This window comes from Pagrus major, chromosome 10 (genome assembly GCF_040436345.1).
Source record: "Pagrus major chromosome 10, Pma_NU_1.0".
NCBI classification, from domain to species: Eukaryota; Metazoa; Chordata; class Actinopteri; order Spariformes; family Sparidae; genus Pagrus; species Pagrus major.
This window is the reverse complement of record NC_133224.1, coordinates 6,401,387-6,423,520: the sequence shown is the minus strand read 5'-3', so window position 1 is coordinate 6,423,520 and position 22,134 is coordinate 6,401,387. Positions and strand designations below refer to the sequence as shown.

The 22,134-nt window shown below is 38.2% G+C and overlaps 1 protein-coding gene and 2 long non-coding RNA genes across 4 annotated transcripts; all 3 read right to left on the bottom strand.

The window, feature by feature from the left end:
- Positions 1–2,454: 2,454 nt before the first annotated feature.
- Positions 2,455–5,524, bottom strand: LOC141003280 (cerebellin-1-like). Its single transcript, XM_073474591.1, has 3 exons — positions 5,248–5,524; positions 3,950–4,081; positions 2,455–3,068 (listed from the first exon to the last, which is right to left on the bottom strand). The coding sequence occupies exons 1-3, from the start codon at positions 5,489–5,491 to the stop codon at positions 2,794–2,796; spliced, it is 651 nt and encodes a 216-aa protein (XP_073330692.1). The 5' UTR covers positions 5,492–5,524; the 3' UTR covers positions 2,455–2,793.
- Positions 5,525–9,603: 4,079 nt separating this feature from the next.
- LOC141003784 (uncharacterized) lies at positions 9,604–13,043 on the bottom strand. The gene is made up of 3 exons (XR_012179752.1): positions 12,798–13,043; positions 10,352–11,705; positions 9,604–9,827 (listed from the first exon to the last, which is right to left on the bottom strand). It is a non-coding gene; the product is annotated as an uncharacterized lncRNA (long non-coding RNA).
- Positions 13,044–16,241: 3,198 nt separating this feature from the next.
- LOC141003648 (uncharacterized) lies at positions 16,242–19,882 on the bottom strand. Of its 2 annotated transcripts, none has more exons than XR_012179741.1 (3): positions 19,740–19,882; positions 18,349–18,552; positions 16,242–17,218 (listed from the first exon to the last, which is right to left on the bottom strand). It is a non-coding gene; the product is annotated as an uncharacterized lncRNA (long non-coding RNA). The 2 variants fall into 2 exon arrangements; XR_012179740.1 differs by having other exon boundaries at positions 19,770–19,882.
- Between the last annotated feature and the right edge of the window lie 2,252 nt (positions 19,883–22,134).

Here is a 22,134-nt window from a genome sequence, read left to right as displayed (position 1 = left end):
CAAATATGCTAAATACTCACCTTCGAATATGTTGCATCAAAACTATTCACACCAGGGTCACGCCAGTAGGTTGGTATCAGTTGTTAGTGTGTGCCTCATGTACTTAAGCTATGTCCTCACCCTGTTTATTTTACTCTGCTTTTGATCAGCTTACCCTGATATCCTAAGGACAAAGAGTACGAGCCAATCAGCAGCAGTAGTAATAGTATTAGATTAGAGTAGCATCATAGAGTACGTTGCCTGATTTTATATTTGGATGGAAAGGATTTGCTTCTTGTGTGAGCAGAGAGAACGTTCTCACTTGAGATCACTTCTCACTGATGCGTTATGGTTCATATATATTATTTTCTGTGTGAAAAACAAACAGGTTTAAAAACTCATCCAATGAAGAATAAAAACCCATAATCAACATCAGGAGCATGTAACACTGTGACAGCTAAAAGTTGGACTGAAACAATGTCAATACTTAAGCAGTAAAACACTGATCTCATTACACAGACACCTGGAGACCAACAATCTCTGTGGCAGAGTGAGTGTGCAGTCCTTCATCGAGGCCTCAGAGAGTGCAGTTAAGGAGATCTGCAGTTCAAAGGGCAAGCATGTGCGTGATAACTTGTGCATCAGTGAATCACCTATGAATGTATATGAAGTTGAATCCACTATCATAAATAATGTTTGCACTGTCGATTACGTAACATCTAGGAAACGTAAAGTGGTTGTAGGATGTGATCGAGTTGGAAATGAATGCATCCCTGTCCATTATCAGGCACGGTATCCACGTCCGACACAAAATTCCTGCATTTGACCTACATTATTGCTGAGTTAGTTCACCCTTGTTTCCAGCTGTCAGGCTAATTATTCCCTGACATCTGAAGTTTCTATCAAGCTTTGCTAAATAAATGATTTTTGCTCCTGAGAATATAAAAAAATATCAACATTCCTTCTTCTTCTTTAGCCACACGTTCTGTCAGATGCATCTTAAAGCCTGCTTCAACAACATTTTGTGAGATGATGTTGTAAGAAAGGATTGTAGGAGAGAAATTACTTTCCTCACGATTGTAACAAAGAGACAACTATGAATTGAATTTTAAACATCATGTACTGTGACAAGGTTTCCTTTTTAAAGGTGCAACATGTGAGAATTATAGTTTAAAACAATAAAATAACTACATTTATCAGCAGAATGTGAAGAAACAACAGTTCTGACATTGTGTCAAAGACGTCTCTGTATTGTGTTGAAGAGATATCCACCGAATTTAGCATGCTAACAAGCTAACAGTAGCTACTTTGTGACTGTCTTAAAAGAACACAGTTAGCAGTTTTTCTGGTGATATGCTGCCCCCTATTTGTTAGTCGTATGAATTCAAGGAGGCAAATTCTTACGTATTGCACCTTTAAGCTGAAGCTAATTTACAACTATGTTAAAACATGTACGCTTAGCTCAAAATGTTTGTTTGAAACTTTATTGTAATCCTGCTTATTTTGCTTTGTATACAATCAAATTGATGCCTTAAATCTGCTTTAATTAACCTTTAACATTTACATTAAAATCAAATGACTCAAAATTTAGCTTGAAATTGGGACACATGTGACACAGATAATAATCACTGAACTCTGCAGCTTTAAAGTGTTTTCAGTATACTTTAGATCATTGTTTTGATGAACCTGAACACTACAGAGCAACAAATGACAAACTGAAAATAAAGTCGTTACATTCTTGTTTATAGAACAATCAGATTCTCATCAGGAAATTTTTATCCTTTAAGAGATTTTATTATTTGCACTGTCCACTGAAATGTGTAAGAAATCCTATTAGAGTTTAACTTCTTAAAACCACATTTACTTCAAATTGTATGCCAAAGGAGGAATTTATAAAGAATATCCTCCTGACACTGATTGCTTTTGTTCATTAAGAAAAATATAATTAATGACAAGTAGTTTCTAGTGGTATATATATAATATTTGGACACTTTTTAATCACTTCTGCTTCTACAGTGGCTGTTTTCTCAGTTTGTTTTATCACCACCTCCACTTCTCTGTAACACGTTCTGTCATGGCACCAACACTACAAACCCTTATATTAAATTGGCAGCATGCTGATCCTGTTTATTACATGTGTGATGAGAAAATGTCTCCTATTAATAAACATATTTTGTGATTCACATGTTTCTATTATGACATCATGTTTTACCAAGCAAGAATTCATGTACTGCAGTTTATCACAAGTGTCTCTGTTTCGCTGCTTTTCCCTTCATGATAAAATAAAACAATGTTTGACATCACATTTGTTGTTGTTACTGACCATCATCATCATCATCATCACACCACTGAATAATAACATCTCCTCCATGATACAACTTACATCAAGCTTCTTTACATCTTGTCCGCTCAATGTCCCTCCACAACCATGTTCTGCTGTGAAATCAGCTTCACACTACAACACCACACTGAAGATTATGGATATGTAAATGTTTATTTAGAGAGTAATGTCAAAGAAAAGAGTGATCACAAAAATCAACAGTGTTTAACCTCTTGGGCAGTCGATTGTCTGCGGCACATTTCAGGAAAACCAACAGATTATGAGATACAGCATCTTGTTGAAAGCTTGGTGTCAGAGAAGTGGAGGAGTGGGTTAATCTTCTGGGGATCATGAATGAGCTCAACTAACTATAGACTTCAAAATCTGGGGGATGAATATCAACATTGCAAAGTTGAAAGTTGAAATCCTTGCCTGGTACCGATACTTTTATCCACGATACTATAGATTTAGCAGGAATGAGTAGATATACAGTGTCACATTTGAGTGACCAAAAACCCACTGAAAGTTGTATGGTAGTTGGATCCCCAAACATATGTGTTTTGAGCCAGACGCACAAACACTTGGTCTCCTCGCTGCAGCTGCAGGAACACTGCGTTTCCTCCATTTTTAGACGAGCCTGTCTTGCTATGATGTGTGATGGCGATGACTTCATTGCCCTTGTAGAGTGTCAACATTGCATCATGTTGTCCTCCAGCATGATAGAAGATGGAAAAGTAATAAACACCTGCAACAGGTGCAACAAATACACCTGTGGAAACAACAGGAGGTTGGTCGCTTTTTTTTCACTATTGAGACAGTCTGAGACCAGCTTTAGTCATGAAATAGTTTACATTACATCAATTTCTCTTTATTTTAAGATACTAGGTCATTATTTTAAAATACTCAAACATAATTTTGCAATACTAACTCATTTTTAGATACCAACTCATTATATTGAGGTAAGTAATTATCTCGACAAGTACTAGTAATCACTATTTTCTTATTATTTTGAGAAATGAAGTCATTCTTTTTAGATTATGAGTCATTATTTTGTGATACCATGTCACTATTTGAAAACATTTCTTGTTACTTTGAGATACTATGTCATTTTCTTGAGATAAATAGTCATTATTTTAAAAAAAACATGTCACTATTTTGAGATACTCAGTCATTTGTACTGAGAAACTACATAAATTGTTTTAAGATAATTATTAATTTATTTTCATTTCATTCATTAATTTATTTTGAAATACTAAGCGATTTTTAAACTATGTAATTATTTTTAGATAGTCATTATTTTGAGAAACTATGTCATTTCCTGAAATAATTAGTCTTTCTTATTGAGACTTTGTTATTGTTTTGGAAACCATGTCATTATTTTGAGATACTGTCATTATTAAAAATCCCAATACATGTCTTTTCATTTTTAGATTTTTTACAATATTTTGTCATTATTTTGGAACCGATGTCATTATCTTGAGATAAGTCATTGTTTTAAGATACTGTCATTATTTTTGTGAAACCATGAAATTATTCTGAGATACTAAGTAATTTTTTTGAACCATGCAATTATTTTAAGAAAGTTTCTCATTATAATGACTCTTAATAATAAGAGTATAGATAGAGTATAGAAAGATAATAACTGTTTACCTGTGAATTGACTGTAGGCATCACCAATGTTGGTGATCACCCTTTTGTAGATCAAAGTTGTTTCAGTGTCGAAGGGTCCATTGTCGAGGTCTCCGTCTCCTTTTGCTGCACTGAATATCACCTTAATTCTTTCTGTGTAAAACAAAAACATTTGGATCATTACTTTATAAAATATTTTTAGAGTGCATCAGTGTTACACCCCATCCAGGGGTGACTGGGACGCAACATGATTAAGCCCCATTCTCCCCAAGACCCAAGCAACCACCAGGATGCAAACTTAAAGCAGTAGAAAAATGATTTATTGATACAACATAAACTGAAGGTTACTTAAGGACTTCAGGGTGGACCTAGGCCAACTTAACAAACCAAAGAGGAATCTAACTCAGGAGAACAACTGACCTGCCGAGAAACAAAAAGAACTCAAGAACAAAGGCTGACCTCCCTGACTGGCCAAACACAGGAGAAATCAGATAAACCAAAACGGCAGTCCACCCCTACAAAGAAAGAGTACAAAATGCTCTGGTGTGGCTGGTTGGATGCTGAGGAGTGTGCGGACTTCTGCCTCTCTGCCCGTCTCCGACGCCATCTTGGGTCTTATATAGCCACGGCCCATTTCCGGCAGCCAATCAGCTCCCAGCCTGGAAGGTGCCGCACCAATCAGCTCAGAGGAGGAGGAGTCCGGTCAGCAGGCTGTACTCACATGTGACAAGAGCAAAAAGAACACACACACTGCACACACACACACACACACACCTGTACAACAACAATTGGTTGCTGAAGCAGTCCGGCGTGAAGTGACTGGCACAGACCGTAACGCTTTTGCTCACTGAAGCTGGGACGTTTCCCTGATAAATAAAATGTAGCCGCTTCGCTCTGATATCCTCTTTGGTAGGGAGGCCATGTAGCGAAACAGGAGGATCCGTGCATCCGACGACAGAGCAGCAGTGCTCGGCTTTCGGGTTGTACATGGTAGCGGTCAGGCTGTCGCGTACAAGTTAAGCGAGAACGAGAAAATGGCGGATCCTCGTCCAGGTAGCTGGCGAAGTGTTGGAGGAGATAGCCAGCGCGAGGACTGGAGTATGCAAAAGACCGGATTGTGACGTCACAATCCGGTCGAAATCCAAACGGCTCGTTGAGAGACCCAATCCCTGACTCCGGTAGTTTACGAAACATTGACTTAGTTGTCGAAAAATCATGCTTAAGGGGTGGGGAGGCACTCAGGATATGCAAATATACAAACTAAAGCAAGGAAAAAGTGAGTTTTGCATTATATGTCCCCTTTAATTCTTTAACGTTACCTTTATTCTTAAGTTCCGTTATCTGGTTTTCACTGTCCTTCAGCCTGGTTTCACTGTCTGTCAGCCTGGTTTCCATAGCTTTAAGTTTTTCTGTCATGGCACCAGACTCTTTCAGGAGATCACGCATTTCAGGATAGCATGACCGTACTTCAATACTTCCTCCTACTACAGCAGTATTACCATCATCCTGGGCCAGAACCAAGCCACAAAACAGAAAAGCAAACCAAAAAATAGTGAAATTCATCTTCCAAGTTGATTCACGATCGCTCAGTCACTTAAACTCTGACTGATGTGATCCCTCTAGCTGATTTTATGTTGTTCAATAATGACCTGTTAATATTTAACATCCCATTTCACAAGTGACTTTTTACTGGAAAAACCATTTCATCGATTCTTACTGCGGGTTCAAAGATTGAAAATGTTTGTTTTTCACTTTCAAGGCGAGTTCATTAGTAAAGCACCTTTCAACAACATGGTGTCACGGTGCTACTGTGGCACCCCTTTCCCTCCTCCCTTCTCCCTCACCTGCTCCTTCCCTGTGTGTGTGTGTGTGTGTGTGCCTGCCTCCAGCGCCTCTCCGTTCTGCTTCCTGCTCCACTGGCTCACCTGAATTTCCTCCACACTGCCACCAGGCAACCCTGCCCTCCTCGTCCACTATTTCCTCAAGAACTCTGGCATGTAATAGATTCCTTTAAACCTGATTTACAGCCTCCTGTCTCTGCATTTTGGGTCTAGATCAAAACCCTATCGTAACACATGGCAATTCAAAGAGGTTCATATCAGTCACAAAAAGCACTAAGACGAGTTATAAAAGAAACACAAGGTAATGTGATGTGAAGTTAGTCAGTCCTACTGTACTGTAGCATATGAATCAACAAATGATAAACAACTGAAGTTACACTATTACACCTTTTCTTACTTAGAACTGCAAGAATATTTCACCTTAATTTTATGTTATAATCATTTAACAAAATCTAACAGGCTGTCTTGATTGTGACAGCACAAGCACCAATCACTTCTGCCCTACTGCACGTCTCCAGCCTTGTTTATTCTGCCAGCCTGAACCTTTGCCTGTTTACTAGTTTGATCTTATGTTTGCCTCTGATTGATTTTTCTGTTTTTTTTTTTATGGGATTAAAACTGACAATGACCTTTCCTGTAATCTGACTGTGTGTCATCCCTCTGTGCCACACTCATTACAGTTGCTACTGCATAAACTGTACATTGATTAAACTCCTGTACTGCTTCAGCACAGCAGAGGATGCTGTTTGATGGTCAGTTATGACAACAAATGTGATGTCAAACATTGTTTTATTTTATCATGAAAGGAAAAAACAGCTAAACAGAGACACTAATCTTGCTTGGTAAAACATGATGTCATAATAGTAACATGTGCAACACAAAATATGTTAAGTAATAGGAGACATTTTCTCATCACACATGTAATAAACAGGAACAGCATGCTGCCAATTGCACCTTTAAAATGGAAACCTCACCACAGTAGATATGTTAAATACAGGACAACTGAAATTGTGTAAATAAATTGTACTTTAATTCATAGTTGTATCTTCATGTCATGTGTAGCACAAAACATCTCAGAAAATGTTGTGAAAGGCTTTAAGATGTATCTGACAGAATGTGTGGCTAAAGAACAAGATCAAAGATCAATATTTTTTTAGATTCTTATAAGCAGAAATCATTTAATCATTTAGCTGAGCTTGATTGAAACTTTACATGTCAGGGAATTATTAGCCTGACAGCTGGAAACAAGGTGAACTAACTCACAATGATGTGGATCAACTGCAGCGTTGACTTGTTGGACTTTGATTATTGTATTTCTGATAATGGACAGGGAGGCACAGGTTGTCAACTTTATCACATGCTACAACCACTTTCTGTTGGCGATGTGTTAAACTTGTAACAATGCAATCCCCGTTCACCACTTGGGATTCAACATCATATACAGTCATGCTTGAGTCACTGATGCACAGGTTACCGCTCACACGCCAGCCACCATTACGGCAGATCTGCTGAACTGTACTCTGTGAGGCGTCGATGAAGGACTGAACTGGAACTCTGCCACAGAGTCCCTTCTTCTTTAGGTAGCTGTGTAATGAGATTGTTGTTTAACTGCATAGTATTGACATTGTTTGTGTCCAACTTTCAGCTGTCACAGTGTTACATGTTTGTGCTTACAACTGGGGGCGTTTTCAAACCTATAGCTATACAATCATAGAAACTGTTGGTATATGTTACAACTATTAAATTGAACATCTGTCGTCAAGAGTGGGCTGGTCCGTCTGGCCTACTTAAAGTACTGAGAGAGGTGGCCAACTGCCTTGATGGGATGGTGACTTGGCCCCCACCACTTAAAGATTCAGAACTGGGCCCCCAAAACCCAAGAACCCTTGTCAAAGTTAGGTAGCTTGGATTCAATGATCCAAAGTTGCTCTCTGGGTAAATGTAGCTAACAAGCTGACGTCCCACAAACATGGTCGGGCCTGTTCAACTTCTTTATAAGAAGAGCCAGATTTAAAATAAAGGCAAGTGCCGAGGGGACGGACTTTTACATTCCCGATTGAATGCTTTTGTTATTCTGTGATTTGGACGCAAATAACTTGTGATCTTGAGAAATAACATTGAATTCATGGGAAAACAGAAGGAATAATATGTTTGACCCATGACCACATATGGCTTCCATATTTTTGGAACCCACTGATAACACACAGCTGGTGCTGTTTGAACCTGAGTGCACTTGTGTTGTCATGTCACTACCACATCACATAGATGCTGGTTAAACATAGCACTGAACTGTAGGATTGAGTTCAATTAATCTGCAATAAAGCATCAATTATTGGTTCTTTCTAAAGGAAATAATTGATCAAAACTTTTAACTCACTTCTCCCATGAAGCTTTAGAATTTCTGTCCAAGTTATTGTCATTCAGGATGTGTCTGTGGACAAATTTGTTGTACGCATTGTTGTCTTTTGTCGGCTGACAGGGCTTTGAAGGATGGACTCCGAAGATATAATTATATAATCTGAAGGTATAAGAAGACTGTCCTTGCCCCCCGAGATCGAGGGCTATAGCGAAGATGATGGCAGTCAGGAGAACGGCGTTCATTATTTCTAGAGTGAGAAAAGAGAAGAAATGTGTCTGTACTTGACATGTAATGTCTAAAATAAGACCTTACCATCAGCACAAAAGGAGTGATAAATAAATAATTATCACACTAACCTAAAACCTTTGAAGATGAATGAGTAATTTAATCTAATAATAGTTAAATCAGTTTAGTTTTAATCTCTGTTAAGTAAAATCAGGTTTATCAGTGTAAACCAAAGTTACTGAGAAGTTACCAGGTTGACATTTTACTATTATTTCATCATTAGTTACTCTTTTATGTCCTCTCAAGGAAAGTGATATATGATAGTAGTTACTACCGACTACAGTCATTACTTCATTATTGTGACAATGGTAGTTACTGAGTTCACTTATCAACCAAGTAATAAACAAACAAAAAAAATATTTAAAAATAAATGTTATTTTGAAATAAATTATAATCACATGAAGACGCAGCAGTAATCGGCAGACATACAGTATCAGCAGTGTGTGTTTGCGAGTGTTACCTCTGAATGGAGTTCTCCGTCCTGATTGGATAATGTGGGTGGGGATACCAGATTATTTCTGTCTCTTTTACTGCCTGAGCAGGTGCAGAAGAGACAGAGGTTACTGACCAAACACTACATACAGAGCTATTTAACACGTGTTTTAATAAGTAAATATCACTTATAGCAGCTTTAAGAAAGATTACATTTAAACCTTTCTTTAAACCTCAGTTTAGTTCAGGAGTAACTTATCGTGAGTCCTGGTTTTACAAAACAGAGGTTAATTTTGAATTGTGCAACAGAGCCCTGCTTAATTTTAAATCTGGATTTAAAGCTAGTTTTGCAAAACTCTGATTAGAACTAATCTTAAACTAATGCCACACAGTTTTGGTGCAACACAATTTAAAGTTAAACCTTGATTAAATCTGGTTTAAGAAGCTGATTCCTTGTTTGTGCAACACAACCTTAGTCTACAATTATGCATCAGCCCATCATTTCTTTAAAAAAGTGTGGTAGTGTAGCAGTGAACAAGCTCTTTTTATGAATTTAACGTATTGTGATTTGTGATCTGTCTACTATAATCTGGACCTGACACACTGTAGAGGCTAACTGGTTGCAGGTTTTCTATATATTTTAAATACAGTAAGGAAAAACAGACACACAAAACGATGGAGTAATTTCACAACAGTTAGTAATATTAATATGGCAAAAATGTAATTTAGACAGATGCAGAGAAGGTTTCTCACCGTCCTCTCTTGCGTTGTCAGTCTGGAGTTGATCTCTGAAAGAAGCCTAAGGTTTCTGTCTTTCTTTATAAATCTCCTCTTGTCTTGTGAACAACGATGAATGATCACAACCCAGAAAGTTCACAGCCAATTGAAATACTACAAACTTGTGTAACGTCCACATGTCGACAAAAACCAACTGCATCTTGTGAATGAGGAAGCGCACTTTTCTTGGCAGCTATGGATGAAACTGTGCAGATGGGTACAAGAAAAACAAGAAAAACAAGAACAACACATAAGCACTGAGTCACTGTGAGACTTGATAAGATGCAGCATAAGGACATGAAAGATTCACTTTCCACCAGGTTATTGTTTCTTAAATCAGCCCCAAAAAATCTGTCTGGGGTCTTGGGGTTGCCCTTAAATATGCCTGTCCTTTCCCAATGAGAGCATGTTTGTGCTTGATAATATATAGGCCAACAAAATGTTCCCACTTTTATCAGTGACTTTGCTGAACTGCTGTCTGAAACTGCCTCCATTTGATGCAGTTAGTTGTTTTTTAACTTATCATCTGGTCGGACAGAAGTTGCATCATGCCCCAAGATTCTCCAATCATGGTCTCCCTCTGTTAATTTAACCCTATTTCGTTAACCTCTCTAAATGATTTGGTAATGAAAATGAAACCCTCAAGCTGTCCTTTAGGTTTTCTCCCTATAAAACGACGATGAATTATCACAACCCAGAAAGTTAACAGCCAATTGAAATACTGCACACTTGTAATGTCCACGTGTTGACAAAAACCGACTGCATCTGGTGAATGAGGAAGCGCACATTTCTTGGCAGCTAGGCATGAAACTGTGAGGATGGGTACAAGAAAAACAAGATGGGTCAGTCATTGATTAAACTCATGTACTGCTTCAGCACAGCAGATGGTGCTGTTTGATGGTCAGTTACGACAACAAATGTGATGTCAAACATTGTTTTATTTTATCATGAAAGGAAAAACAGTTGAACAGGGACACTAATCTTGCTTGGTAAAACATGATGTCATAATAGTAACATGTGCAACACAAAATATGTTTATTAATAGGAGACATTTTCTCATCACACATGTATTAAACAGGAACAGCGTTCTTTCTAATTTAACGTTTGTAGTATTCAGACAGACACAGAAGAAGAAACATCAGTTATTCTTCACATGATGATGAACTTGTTACAGAGAAGTGGAGGTGGTGATAAAACAAACTGAGAAAACAGCCACTGTAGAAGCAGAAGTGATTAAAAAGTGTCCAAATATTATATATATACCACTAGAAACTACTTGTCATTAATGACACTTGTTTTAGAATTTTTTATTAATTAGATTTCTAACAAGTTTCAGTGGGAAATGTGAACAATAAAATCTCTTAAATGTTTAAAATGAAACTTGAGAACAATTTACTGATTGTTGTATAAACACGAACGTCCCTTTTAGAATATAGATGTCTGAACTGATCAAGTGACTGTGAGGATGACAAAGTGGTCATTTCTAGCAGACAGATGACATACTTTATTTTCAGATTTTCATCTGTTGCTGGGTAGCATTCAGGTTCATCAAAACAATGATCTAAAATATGCTGATAACACTTTAAAGCTGCAGAGTTCAGTGATTATTATCTGTGATTTCATAAGAACAACATCAATGATCAATATGTTTTTATATTCTTATAAGCAGAAATCTTTAAGTCATTTAGCTGAGCTTGATTGAAATGTTACACGTCAGGGAATTATTAGCCTGACAGCTGGAAACAAGGGTGAACTAACTCACAATTCTGTGGGTCCAATGCAGGGTTCACCTGTTGCACGTTGATTATTGTGTTTCTGATAATGGACAGGGAGGCACAGGTTTCCAACATTATTACATGCTACAACCACTTTCTGTCGGCGACGTGTTACACTTGTAACAATGCAACGCCCGCACAACCATTCGGATTCAACATCATATACAGTCATGATTGAGTCGCTGATGCACAGATTACCGCTCACACGCCAGCCATATTCACTGCAGATCTGCCGAACTGTACTCTGTGAGGCGTCGATGAAGGACTGAACTGGAACTCTGCCACAGAGTCCCTTCTTCTCTAGGTAGCTGTGTAATGAGATCATTGTTTAACTGCATAGTATTGACATTGTTTGTGTCCAACTTTCAGCTGTCACATTGTTACATGTTTGTGCTTATAACTATGGGCGTTTTCAAACCTATAGCTATACAATCATAGAAACTGGTGGTATATGTTACAACTATTAAATTGAACATCAGTCATCAATAGCGGGCTGCTCCGTCTGGACCACAGAACCGGCCTACTTAAAGTACTGAGAGAGTTGGCCAACTGCCTTGATGGGATGGTGACACGGCCCCAACCACTTAAAGATTCAGAACTGGGCCCCCCAAAACCCAAGAACCCTTGTCAAAGGTAGGTAGCTTGGATTCAATAATCCAAAGTTGCTCTCTGGGTAAATGTAGCTAACAAGCTGACGTCCCACAAACATGGTAAGGCCTGTTCAACTTCTTTATAAGAAGAGCCAGATTGAAAATGAAGTCAAGTGCCGAGGGGGACTGTTAGATTCCTGATGCACTTTTTTTTTTCTCCACTTTGTTTATTAGTTTTCACAATTGAAAATAATTATTATGCAAAAGGAAAGAAAAAAAACATTGCACAACATTTCTTATTCTGTGATTTGGACAGAATAACTTGTGATCCTGAGAAATAAAATTGAACTCATGGGAAAACGGAGGAAATAATATGTTTGACCCATGGCCATATATGGCTTCCATATTTTTGTACTTATTGACAGATATAACTAATGAATGGGCTAATTGAGCTACTAACAAAATGATCAAGGGCCAGACTGAGGTTGTTAAAGGGTCGCATTTGGGAAAACAGATTTTGAACAACAGGTTTGAAAATGCCCGAAATTTCCCAACTGTCCGATATGTGAAACTTTAGTTCTGTATAAATCTACCTGCTGCCGTCATTATTTCCAGAAATTGAATGTGGCCCACTGATAACACACAGCTGGTGCTGTTTGAACCTGAGTGCTCTTGTGTTGTCATGTCACTACCACATCACACAGACGGTAGTTAAACATAGCACTGAACTGTAGGATTGAGTTCAATTAAACTGCAATAAAGAAACTGGTTCTTTCTAAAGGAAATAATTGATCAAAACTTTTAACTCACCTTAACCATGAAGGTACAGAATTTCTGTCCAAGTTATTGTCGTTCAGGATGTGTTTGTGGACAAATGTGTCGTACGCATTGTTGCCACTTCTCTGCTGACAGGGCTCCAAAGCAGGTTGATAGAGGAACCACCATCCTTGCGCCCCGTGAACGAGGGCTACAGTGAAGATGATGGCAGTCAGGAAAACAACGTTCATTATGTCTAGACTGAGAAAAGAGATTTAGCTTCATTAATACGTTGTTCACAACATCATTAACATCAATAATGTGTCACTACTTGACATGCAATATCTAAAATCAGACTTTACCATCAGCACAAAAGGAGTGATAAATAATAATCACCTAAAACTTTTGAAGATGAATGAGTAATTTAATCTAATAATAGTTAAATCAGTTTAGTTTTAATCTCTGTAAGTAAAACTAAGTTTATCAGTGTAAACCAAAGTTACTGAGAAGTTACCAGGTTGACTTATTACTATTACTTCATCATTAGTTACTCTTTTTATGTCCTTTCAAGTAAAGTGATATATGAAAGTAGTTACTACAGACTACAGTCCCTCATTACTTCATTATTGTGACAATGGTAGGTACTGAGTTTACAATTAGTTCCTAAATAACAAAGTAATAAACAAAAAAAAATCTGGATTTAACCTAGTTTTGCAAAACTCTTAATTAACTCTTAACTTAATTTTAAATCTGGATTTAAACCTAGTTTTGCAAAACTCTGATTAGAACTAATCTTAAACTAATGCCACACAGTTTTGGTGCAACACAATTTAAAGTTAAACCTTGATTAAATCTGGTTTAAGAAGCTGATTCCTTGTTCGTGCAACACAACCTTAGTCTACAATTATGCATCAGCCCATCATTTCTTTAAAAAAGTGCGGTAGTTCTTGGTTGTTACTTGAATTGTATGTATTGTGGTTTGCGATCCATCTACTATCATCTGGACCTGACACACTGTAGAGGCTAACTGGTTGCAGGTTTTTTCTATATTTCTAAATACAGTAAGGAAAAACAGACACACAAAACAATGGAGTAATTTCACAACAGTTAAATTAATATTAATATGGCAAAAATTACATTTAGACAGATGCAGAGAAGGTTTCTCACCGTCCTCTCTTGCGTTGTCAGTCTGGAGTCGATCAGCACTCTGACAGAAGTCTAAGGTTTCTGTCTTTCTTTATAAATCTCCTTTTGTCTTGTGAATGACGATAAATGATCACAACCCAGAAAGTTAACAGCCAATTGAAATACTGCAAACTTGTGTAATGTCCATGTGTTGGCGAAAACCAATTGCATCTGGTGAATGAGGAAGCGCACTTGTCTTGGGAGCTAAGAATGAAACTGTGAGGATGGGTCTATACAAGAAAAACACATAAGCACTACATCACTGTGAGACGTGATAAGATGCATTGTAAGGACATAAAAGATTCACTTTCCACCAGGTTATTGTTTCTTAAATCAGCCCCAAAAGTCTGGGGGGTCAGTCTGGGGTCTTGGGGTTGCCCTTAAATATGCCCGTCCTGTCCCGATTAGAAGAAAATCACCATGTTTTTGATTGATAATATATAGGCCAACACAATGTTTCCACTTTTATCAGTGACTTTGCTGAACTGCTGTCTGAAACTGCCTCCATTTGATGCAGTTAGTTCTTGGCCCAGAAGCAACCTTTGAGACCACTTTCTCAACCAAGCAAGGTCAGGTACTGGTTCAGAGCCAGTGCTTACTTCGAACCAGTTCTTTGCATTTCGACAGAAAAAGGACTGGTTGTTGACCAGGAAAACTGGTCATGGTCTCCCTCTGTTAATTTAATCCTATTTTATTAACCTCTCTCACTGATTTGGTAATGAAAATGAAACCCTCAACCTGTCCTTTAGGTTTTCTCCCTATAAAATTACTGAAGGATGTTTTTATCACAGTTTTAAAAGCTCCTGTTGGTAAGATAGTTTTCAGTCTCATTCCCAACTCGTCAAATACTGACGCTTTGTGATTGTAAGTTGGGTCGACCGCCATCCAGAAGTGTCAGTACTTGATGAGTTGGGAATGAGACTCAACTATGATCAACCATCTTGTCATTAGGAGCTTTACTGTAAATACCGCTCTGGTTCAACCACTTTTAAAAAAGGCCATGTCTAGAGTCCTCTGATCTTTACAATTTTAAACCCATTTCTCAGCTCCCAGTTTTAGAAAATATTGTAGCAGATCAACTACCAGTTTTTATGAATAAAGATAATATCTTCTAGAAATTCCAGTTTTAGACAAAAACACAGCACTGAAACTGCGCTTCTCAAGGTTCTCAATGACTTATGGCTGTCAGCCAAGTCCATTTTTGTCCTTCAAGATTTAAGTGCAGCATTCGATATCATTGACCATGGCATCCTTTTGGACCGTCTTGAGAAAGGAGAAGTGTGTGAAATTAAGGAACCATGCATCTGTTGCTCACGGTACAGTTCTGTGTTACGGATACGAAAGTGCCGATAGATGTGTCCAAGGAGGTCGAGGAGACACAGATGGCAGAGAAATGGGGAACTACACTGATCAAAATAAAGACAACTTTTTCAAAAGTCAGCAAAAGATTGGGTCATGGGAGATGTGTTTTCCATTTAGCCTCAATAAAACCTTTCGTTTCTTAAAAGTGGCTCACGCCATCTTTTGCTCCACCCAGTTGACCTTAGCTTAATAATTATTGAAAGTAGGATCCATATCATTGAATTAGTAAAAGGTATGAAAACATAGGATTTAGAGAGAGATCAGCATTTGGTTAGCAATTTGGTCAGCAATTAATCCACTATGTCACTCTGAACAAAGAAATCCTTGCAGAGACTGAGGGTGCTTTCACACATGACCTGTTTGGTTCAGTTAAAACAGACCGTGGTGTGTTCTCCCAGGTAGTGCAGTTTGTTTGGGTTTGTGTGAAAGCTGTCAGTCAAACCCTGGTGCGGAACAAACAACCAGACGGCCCCAAACATGTCAGGCCTCTATCGAGCATCGGCAAATTTCTGGTCATTCTCTCCATCTTTCACAATCACTTCCAGCCCAGAAGCAACCTGTGAGACCACTTTCTCAACCAAGCAAGGTCAGGTGCTGGTTCGGAGCCAGTGCCTACTTTGGTCAAGAGCCATGGTCTCCCTCTGTTAATTTAATCCTATTTCATTAACCTCTCTAACTGATTTGGTAATGAAAATGAAACCCTCAACCTGTGACTGTGAGGATGAGAAAGTGGTCATTTCTAGCAGACAGATGACATACTTTATTTTCAGTTTGTCATCTGTTGCTGGGTAGCATTCAGGTTCGTCAAAACAATGATCTAAAATATGCTGATAACACTTTAAAGCTGCAGAGTTCAGTGATTATTATCTGTGTCACACAAGTGTCCCTGTTTCAAGCTACATTTTTAGTGATTTGATTTTAATGTAAATTTCAAAGATTAATAAATGCAGCTTTAAGGCATCAAATTTAATAGTATACAAAGCAAAACAAGCAGCATTACAATAAAGTTTCAGACAAACATTTTGAGCTAAGTGTACGTGTTTTAACAAGGTTGTAAATTAGCTTCAGCTTAAAGGTGCAATAGGTAAGAATTGGCCTCCTTGAATTCATACGACTAACAAATAGAGGGCAGTATATCACCAGAAATACTGCTAACTGTTGCTAACTGTGTTCTTCTTAAACAGTCATGACTGTAGCTACTAGCATGCTAACTTCAGTGGATATCTCTTCAACACAACACAGACACGTCTTTGACACAATGTCTCACATATTGCACCTTTAAAATGGAGACCTCATCATAGTTGATAATGTTTAATACAGGACAACTGAAATTGTGTAAAGAAAAACAGTACTTTAATTCATAGTTGTTTCTTCATGTCATGTGTAGCACGTTTCTTACAACATCATGCTCATCTCACAAAATGTTGTGGAAGCAGGCTTTAAGATGTATCTGACAGAATGTGTGGCTAAAGAACAAGATCAATGATCAATATTTTTATATTCTTATAAGCAGAAATCTTTAAGTCATTTAGCTGAGCTTGATTGAAACTTTACACATCAGGGAATTATTAGCCTGACAGCTGGAAACAAGGGTGAACTAACTCAGCAATTCTGTGTGTCCAATGCAGGGTTCACCTGTTGGACTTTGATTATTGTATTTCTGATAATGGACAGGGAGGCACAGGTTTCCAACATTATTACATGCTACAACCACATTCTGTTCGCGACGTGTTACACTTGTAACAATGCAACGCCCGCACACCCATGTGGATTCAACATCATAGACAGTCATGATTGAGTCGCTGATGCACAAGTTACCGCTCACACGCCAGCCAGCTTGACTGCAGATCTGCCGAACTGTACTCTCTGAGGCGTCGATGAAGGACTGAACTGGAACTCTGCCACAGAGTCCCTTCTTCTTTAGGTAGCTGTGTAATGAGATCGTTGTTTAACTGCATAGTATTGACATTGTTTGTGTCCAACTTTCAGCTGTCACATTGTTACATGTTTGTGCTTATAACTATGGGCGTTTTCAAACCTATAGCTATACAATCATAGAAACTGGTGGTATATGTTACAACTATTAAATTGAACATCAGTCGTCAAGAGTGGGCTGGTCCGTCTGGACCACAGAACCGGCCTACTTAAAGTACTGAGAGAGTTGGCCAACTGCCTTGATGGGATGGTGACACGGCCCCCACCACTTAAAGATTCAGAAATGGCCCCCCAAAACCCAAGAACCCAAGAACCCTTGTCAATCGTAGGTAGCTTGGATTCAATAATCCAAAGTTGCTCTCTGGGTAAATGTAGCTAACAAGCTGACGGCCCACAAACATGGTCAGGCCTGTTCAACTTCTTTATAAGAGGAGCCAGATTTAAAATGAACTCAAGTGCCGAGGGGGACTGTTAGATTCCTGATGCACTTTTTATTTTTTCTCAACTTTGTTCATTAGTTTTCACAATTGAAAATAATTATTATGCAAAAGGAAAGAAAAAAAACATTGCACAACATTTGTTATTCTGTGATTTGGACAGAATAACTTGTGATCCTGAGTACTAAAATTGAACTCATGGGAAAACGGAGGAAGTAATATGTTTGACCCATGACCGTATATGGCTTCCATATTTTTGTGTTTATTGACAGACATAACTAATGAATGGGCTAATTGAGCTACTAACAAAATGAACAAGGGCCAGACTGAGGTTGTTAAAGGGTCGCATTTGGGAAAACAGATTTTGAACAGCACAAGTTTGAAAACGCCCTAAATTTCCCAACTGTCCAATATGTGAAACTTTAGTTTTGTATAAATCTACCTGCTGCTGTCATTATTTCCAGTATAGGTTGTTTGAGAACAAGAAATTGAATGTGGCCCACTGATAACACACAGCTGGTGCTGTTTGAACCTGAGTGCTCTTGTGTTGTCATGTCACTACCACATCACACAGATGGTAGTTAAACATAGCACTGAACTGTAGGATTGAGTTCAATTAAACTGCAATAAAGAAACAATTACTGGTTCTTTCTAAAGGAAATAATTGATCAAAACTTTTAACTCACCTTCCCCATGAAGCTTTAGAATTCCTGTCCAAGTTATTGTCGTTCAGGATGTGTCTGTGGACAAATGTGCCGTACGCATTGTTGCTGCTTCTCTGCTGACAGGGCTCCAAATCAGGTTTAGAGAACCACCATCCTTGCGCCCCGTGAACGAGGGCTACAGCGAAGATGATGGCAGTCAGGAGAACGACGTTCATTTTGTCTAGACTGAGAAAAGAGATTTAGCTTTATTAATGCGTTGTTCACAACAACATTAATAATGTGTCACTACTTGACATGCAATGTCTAAAATCAGACCTTACCATCAGCACAAAGGGAGTGATAAATAAATATTTATTACCTAAAACTTTTGAAGATGAATGAGTAATTTAATCTAATAATAGTTAAATCAGTTTAGTTTTAATCTCTGTTAAGTAAAGCTAAGTTTATCAATGTAAACCAAAGTTACTGAGAAGTTACCAGGTTGACTTATTACTATTACTTTATCATTAGTAACTCTTTTTATGTCCTTTCAAGTAAAGTGATATATGATAGTAGTTACTACAGACTACAGTCCCTCATTACTTCATTATTGTGACAATGGTAGTTACTGAGTTTACAATTAGTTCCTAATTAACAAAGTAATCAACAAAAAAAATAATTATTTAAAAATAAATGTTATTTCGAAATAAATTATAATCACATGAAGACGCAGTAGTAATCGGCGGACATACAGTAGCAGCAGTGTGTGTTCACGAGCATTACCTCTGTATGGGTTCTCCGTCCTGATTGGATAAAGTGGGCAGGGATACCAGATTTTAAAGAGGTTACTGACCAAACACTACATACAGAGCTATTTAACACTTGTTTTAATAAGTAAATATCACTTATAGCAGCTTTAAGAAAGATTACATTTAAACCTTTCTTTAAACCTCAGTTTAGTTCAGGAGTAACTTATCGTGAGTCCTCGTTTTACAAAACAGAGATTAATTTTGAATTGTGCAACAGAGCCCTGCTTAATTTTAAATCTGGATTTAAACCTAGTTTTGCAAAACTCTGATTAGAACTAATCTTAAACTAATGCCACACAGTTTTGGTGCAACATGATTTAAAGTTAAAAATTGATTAAATCTGGTTTAAGAAGCTGATTCCTTGTTTGTCCAACACAACCTTAGTCTACAATTATGCATCAGCCCATCATTTCTTTAAAAAAGTGCGGTAGTTCTTGGTTGTTACTTGAATTGTATGTATTGTGGTTTGCAATCCATCTACTATCATCTGGACCTGACACACTGTAGAGGCTAACTGGTTGCAGGTTTTTTCTATATTTCTAAATACAGTAAGGAAAAACAGACACACAAAACAATGGAGCAATTTCACAACAGTTAAATTAATATTAATGTGGCAAAAATTACATTTAGACAGATGCAGAGAAGGTTTCTCACCGTCCTCTCTTGCGTTGTCAGTCTGGAGTTGATCAGCACTCTGACAGAAGCCTAAGGTTTCTGTCTCCTTTTGTCTTGTGAATGATGATAAATGATCACAACCCAGAAAGTTAACAGCCAATTGAAATACTGCAAACTTGTGTAATGTCCATGTGTTGACGAAAACCAATTGCATCTGGTGAATGAGGAAGCGCACTTGTCTGGGGAGCTAAGAATGAAACTGTGAGGATGGTACAAGAAAAACACATAAGCACTACATCACTGTGAGACGTGATAAGATGCAGAGTAAGGACATGAAAGATTCACTTTCCACCAGGTTATTGTTTCTTAAATCAGCCCCAAAAGTCTGGGGGGTCAGTCTGGGGTCTTGGGGTTGCCCTTAAATATGCCCGTCCTGTCCCGATTAGAAGAAAATCACCATGTTTTTGATTGATAATATATAGGCCAACACAATATTTCCACTTTTATCAGTGACTTTGCTGAACTGCTGTCTGAAACTGCCTCCATTTGGTACAGTTAGTTCTTGGCCCAGATGCAACCTTTGAGACCACTTTCTCAACCAAGCAAGGTCAGGTGCTGGTTCAGAGCCAGTGCCTACTTCGAACCAGTTCTTTGCATTTCGACAGAAAAAGGACTGGTTGTTGACCAGGAAAACTGGTCATGGTCTCCCTCTGTTAATTTAATCCTATTTCATTAACCTCTCTCACTGATTTGGTAATGAAAATGAAACCCTCAACCTGTCCTTTAGGTTTTCTCCCTATAAAATTACTGAAGGATGTTTTTATCACAGTTTTAAAAGCTCCTGTTGGTAAGATAGTTTTCAGTCTCATTCCCAACTCGTCAAATACTGATGCTTTGCGATTGTAAGTTGGGTCGACCGCCATCCAGAAGTGTCAGTACTTGATGAGTTGGGAATGAGACTCAACTATGATCAACCATCTTGTCATTAGGAGCTTTACTGTAAATACCGCTCTGGTTCAACCACTTTTAAAAAAGGCCATGTCTTGAGTCCTCTGATCTTTAATTTTAAACCCATTTCTCAGCTCCCAGTTTTAGAAAATATTGTAGCAGATCAACTACCAGTTTTTATGAATAAAAATAATATCTTCTAGAAATTCCAGTTTTAGACAAAAACACAGCACTGAAACTGCGCTTCTCAAGGTTCTCAATGACTTGTGGCTGTCAGCCAATGCTGGTCCTAAGTCCATTCTTGTCCTTCAAGATTTAAGTGCAGCATTCGATATCATTGACCATGGCATCCTTTTGGACCGTCTTGAGAAAGGAGAAGTGTGTGAAATTAAGGAACCATGCATCTGTTGCTCACGGTACAGTTCTGTGTTACGGATACGAAAGTGCCGATAGATGTGACCAAGGACGTTGAGGAGACACAGATGGCAGAGAAATGGGGAACTACACTGATCAAAATAAAGACAACTTTTTCAAAAGTCAGCAAAAGATTGGGTCATGGGTGATGTGTTTTCCATTTAACCTCAATATAACCTTTCGTTTCCTAGAAAGTGGCTCACGCTATCTGTTGCTCCACCCAGTTGACCTTAGCTTAATAATTATTGAAAGTAGGATCCATATCATTGAATTAAGAAAAGGTATGAAAACATAGGATTTAGAGAGAGATCAGCATTTGGTTAGCAATTTGGTCAGCAATTAATCCACTATGTCACTCTGAACAAAGAAATCCTTGCAGAGACTGAGGGTGCTTTCACACATGACCTGTTTGGTTCAGTTAAAACAGACCGTGGTGTGTTCTCCCAGGTAGTGCAGTTTGTTTGGGTTTGTGGGAAAGCTGTCAGTCAAACCCTGGTGCGGAACAAACAACCAGACGGCCCCAAACATGTCAAGCCTCTATCGAGCATCGGCAAATTTCTGGTCATTCTCTCCATCTTTCACAATCACTTCCAGCCCAGAAGCAACCTTTGAGACCACTTTCTCAACCAAGCAAGGTCAGGTGCTGGTTCGGAGCCAGTGCCTATTTTGGAACCAGTTCTTCTAGGTTTTCTCCCTATAAAATTTCTGAAGGATGTTTTTATCACAGTTTTAAAAGCTCCTGTTGGTAAGATAGTTTTCGATCTTATTCCCAACTCGTCAAATACTGACGCTTTGCGATTGTAAGTTGGGTCGGCCACCATCCAGAAGTGTCAGTATTTGATGAGTTGGGAATGAGACTGAACTATGATCAACCATCTTATCATTAGGAGCTTTACTGTAAATACCGCTTTGGTTCAAACACTTTTAAAAAAGGCCATGTCTTGAGTTGTCTGATCTTTACAATTTTAAACCCATTTCTCAGCTCCCAGTTTTAACGAAGGTTTTAGAAAAGACTGTAGCAGAAATTCCAGTCCAGTTTTAC

Excerpts from the sequence above, each read along its gene's own strand:
- LOC141003280 (XM_073474591.1), bottom strand. The coding sequence starts at position 5,491 with ATGAATTTCACTATTTTTTGGTTTGCTTTTCTGTTTTGTGGCTTGGTT. Across the intron at positions 4,082-5,247 it reads AACGGAACTTAAGAATAAAG|AAAGAATTAAGGTGATATTC; the intron begins GTAACGTTAAAG and ends TGTTTTACACAG. Across the intron at positions 3,069-3,949 it reads TGCCTACAGTCAATTCACAG|GTGTATTTGTTGCACCTGTT; the intron begins GTAAACAGTTAT and ends TTGTTTCCACAG.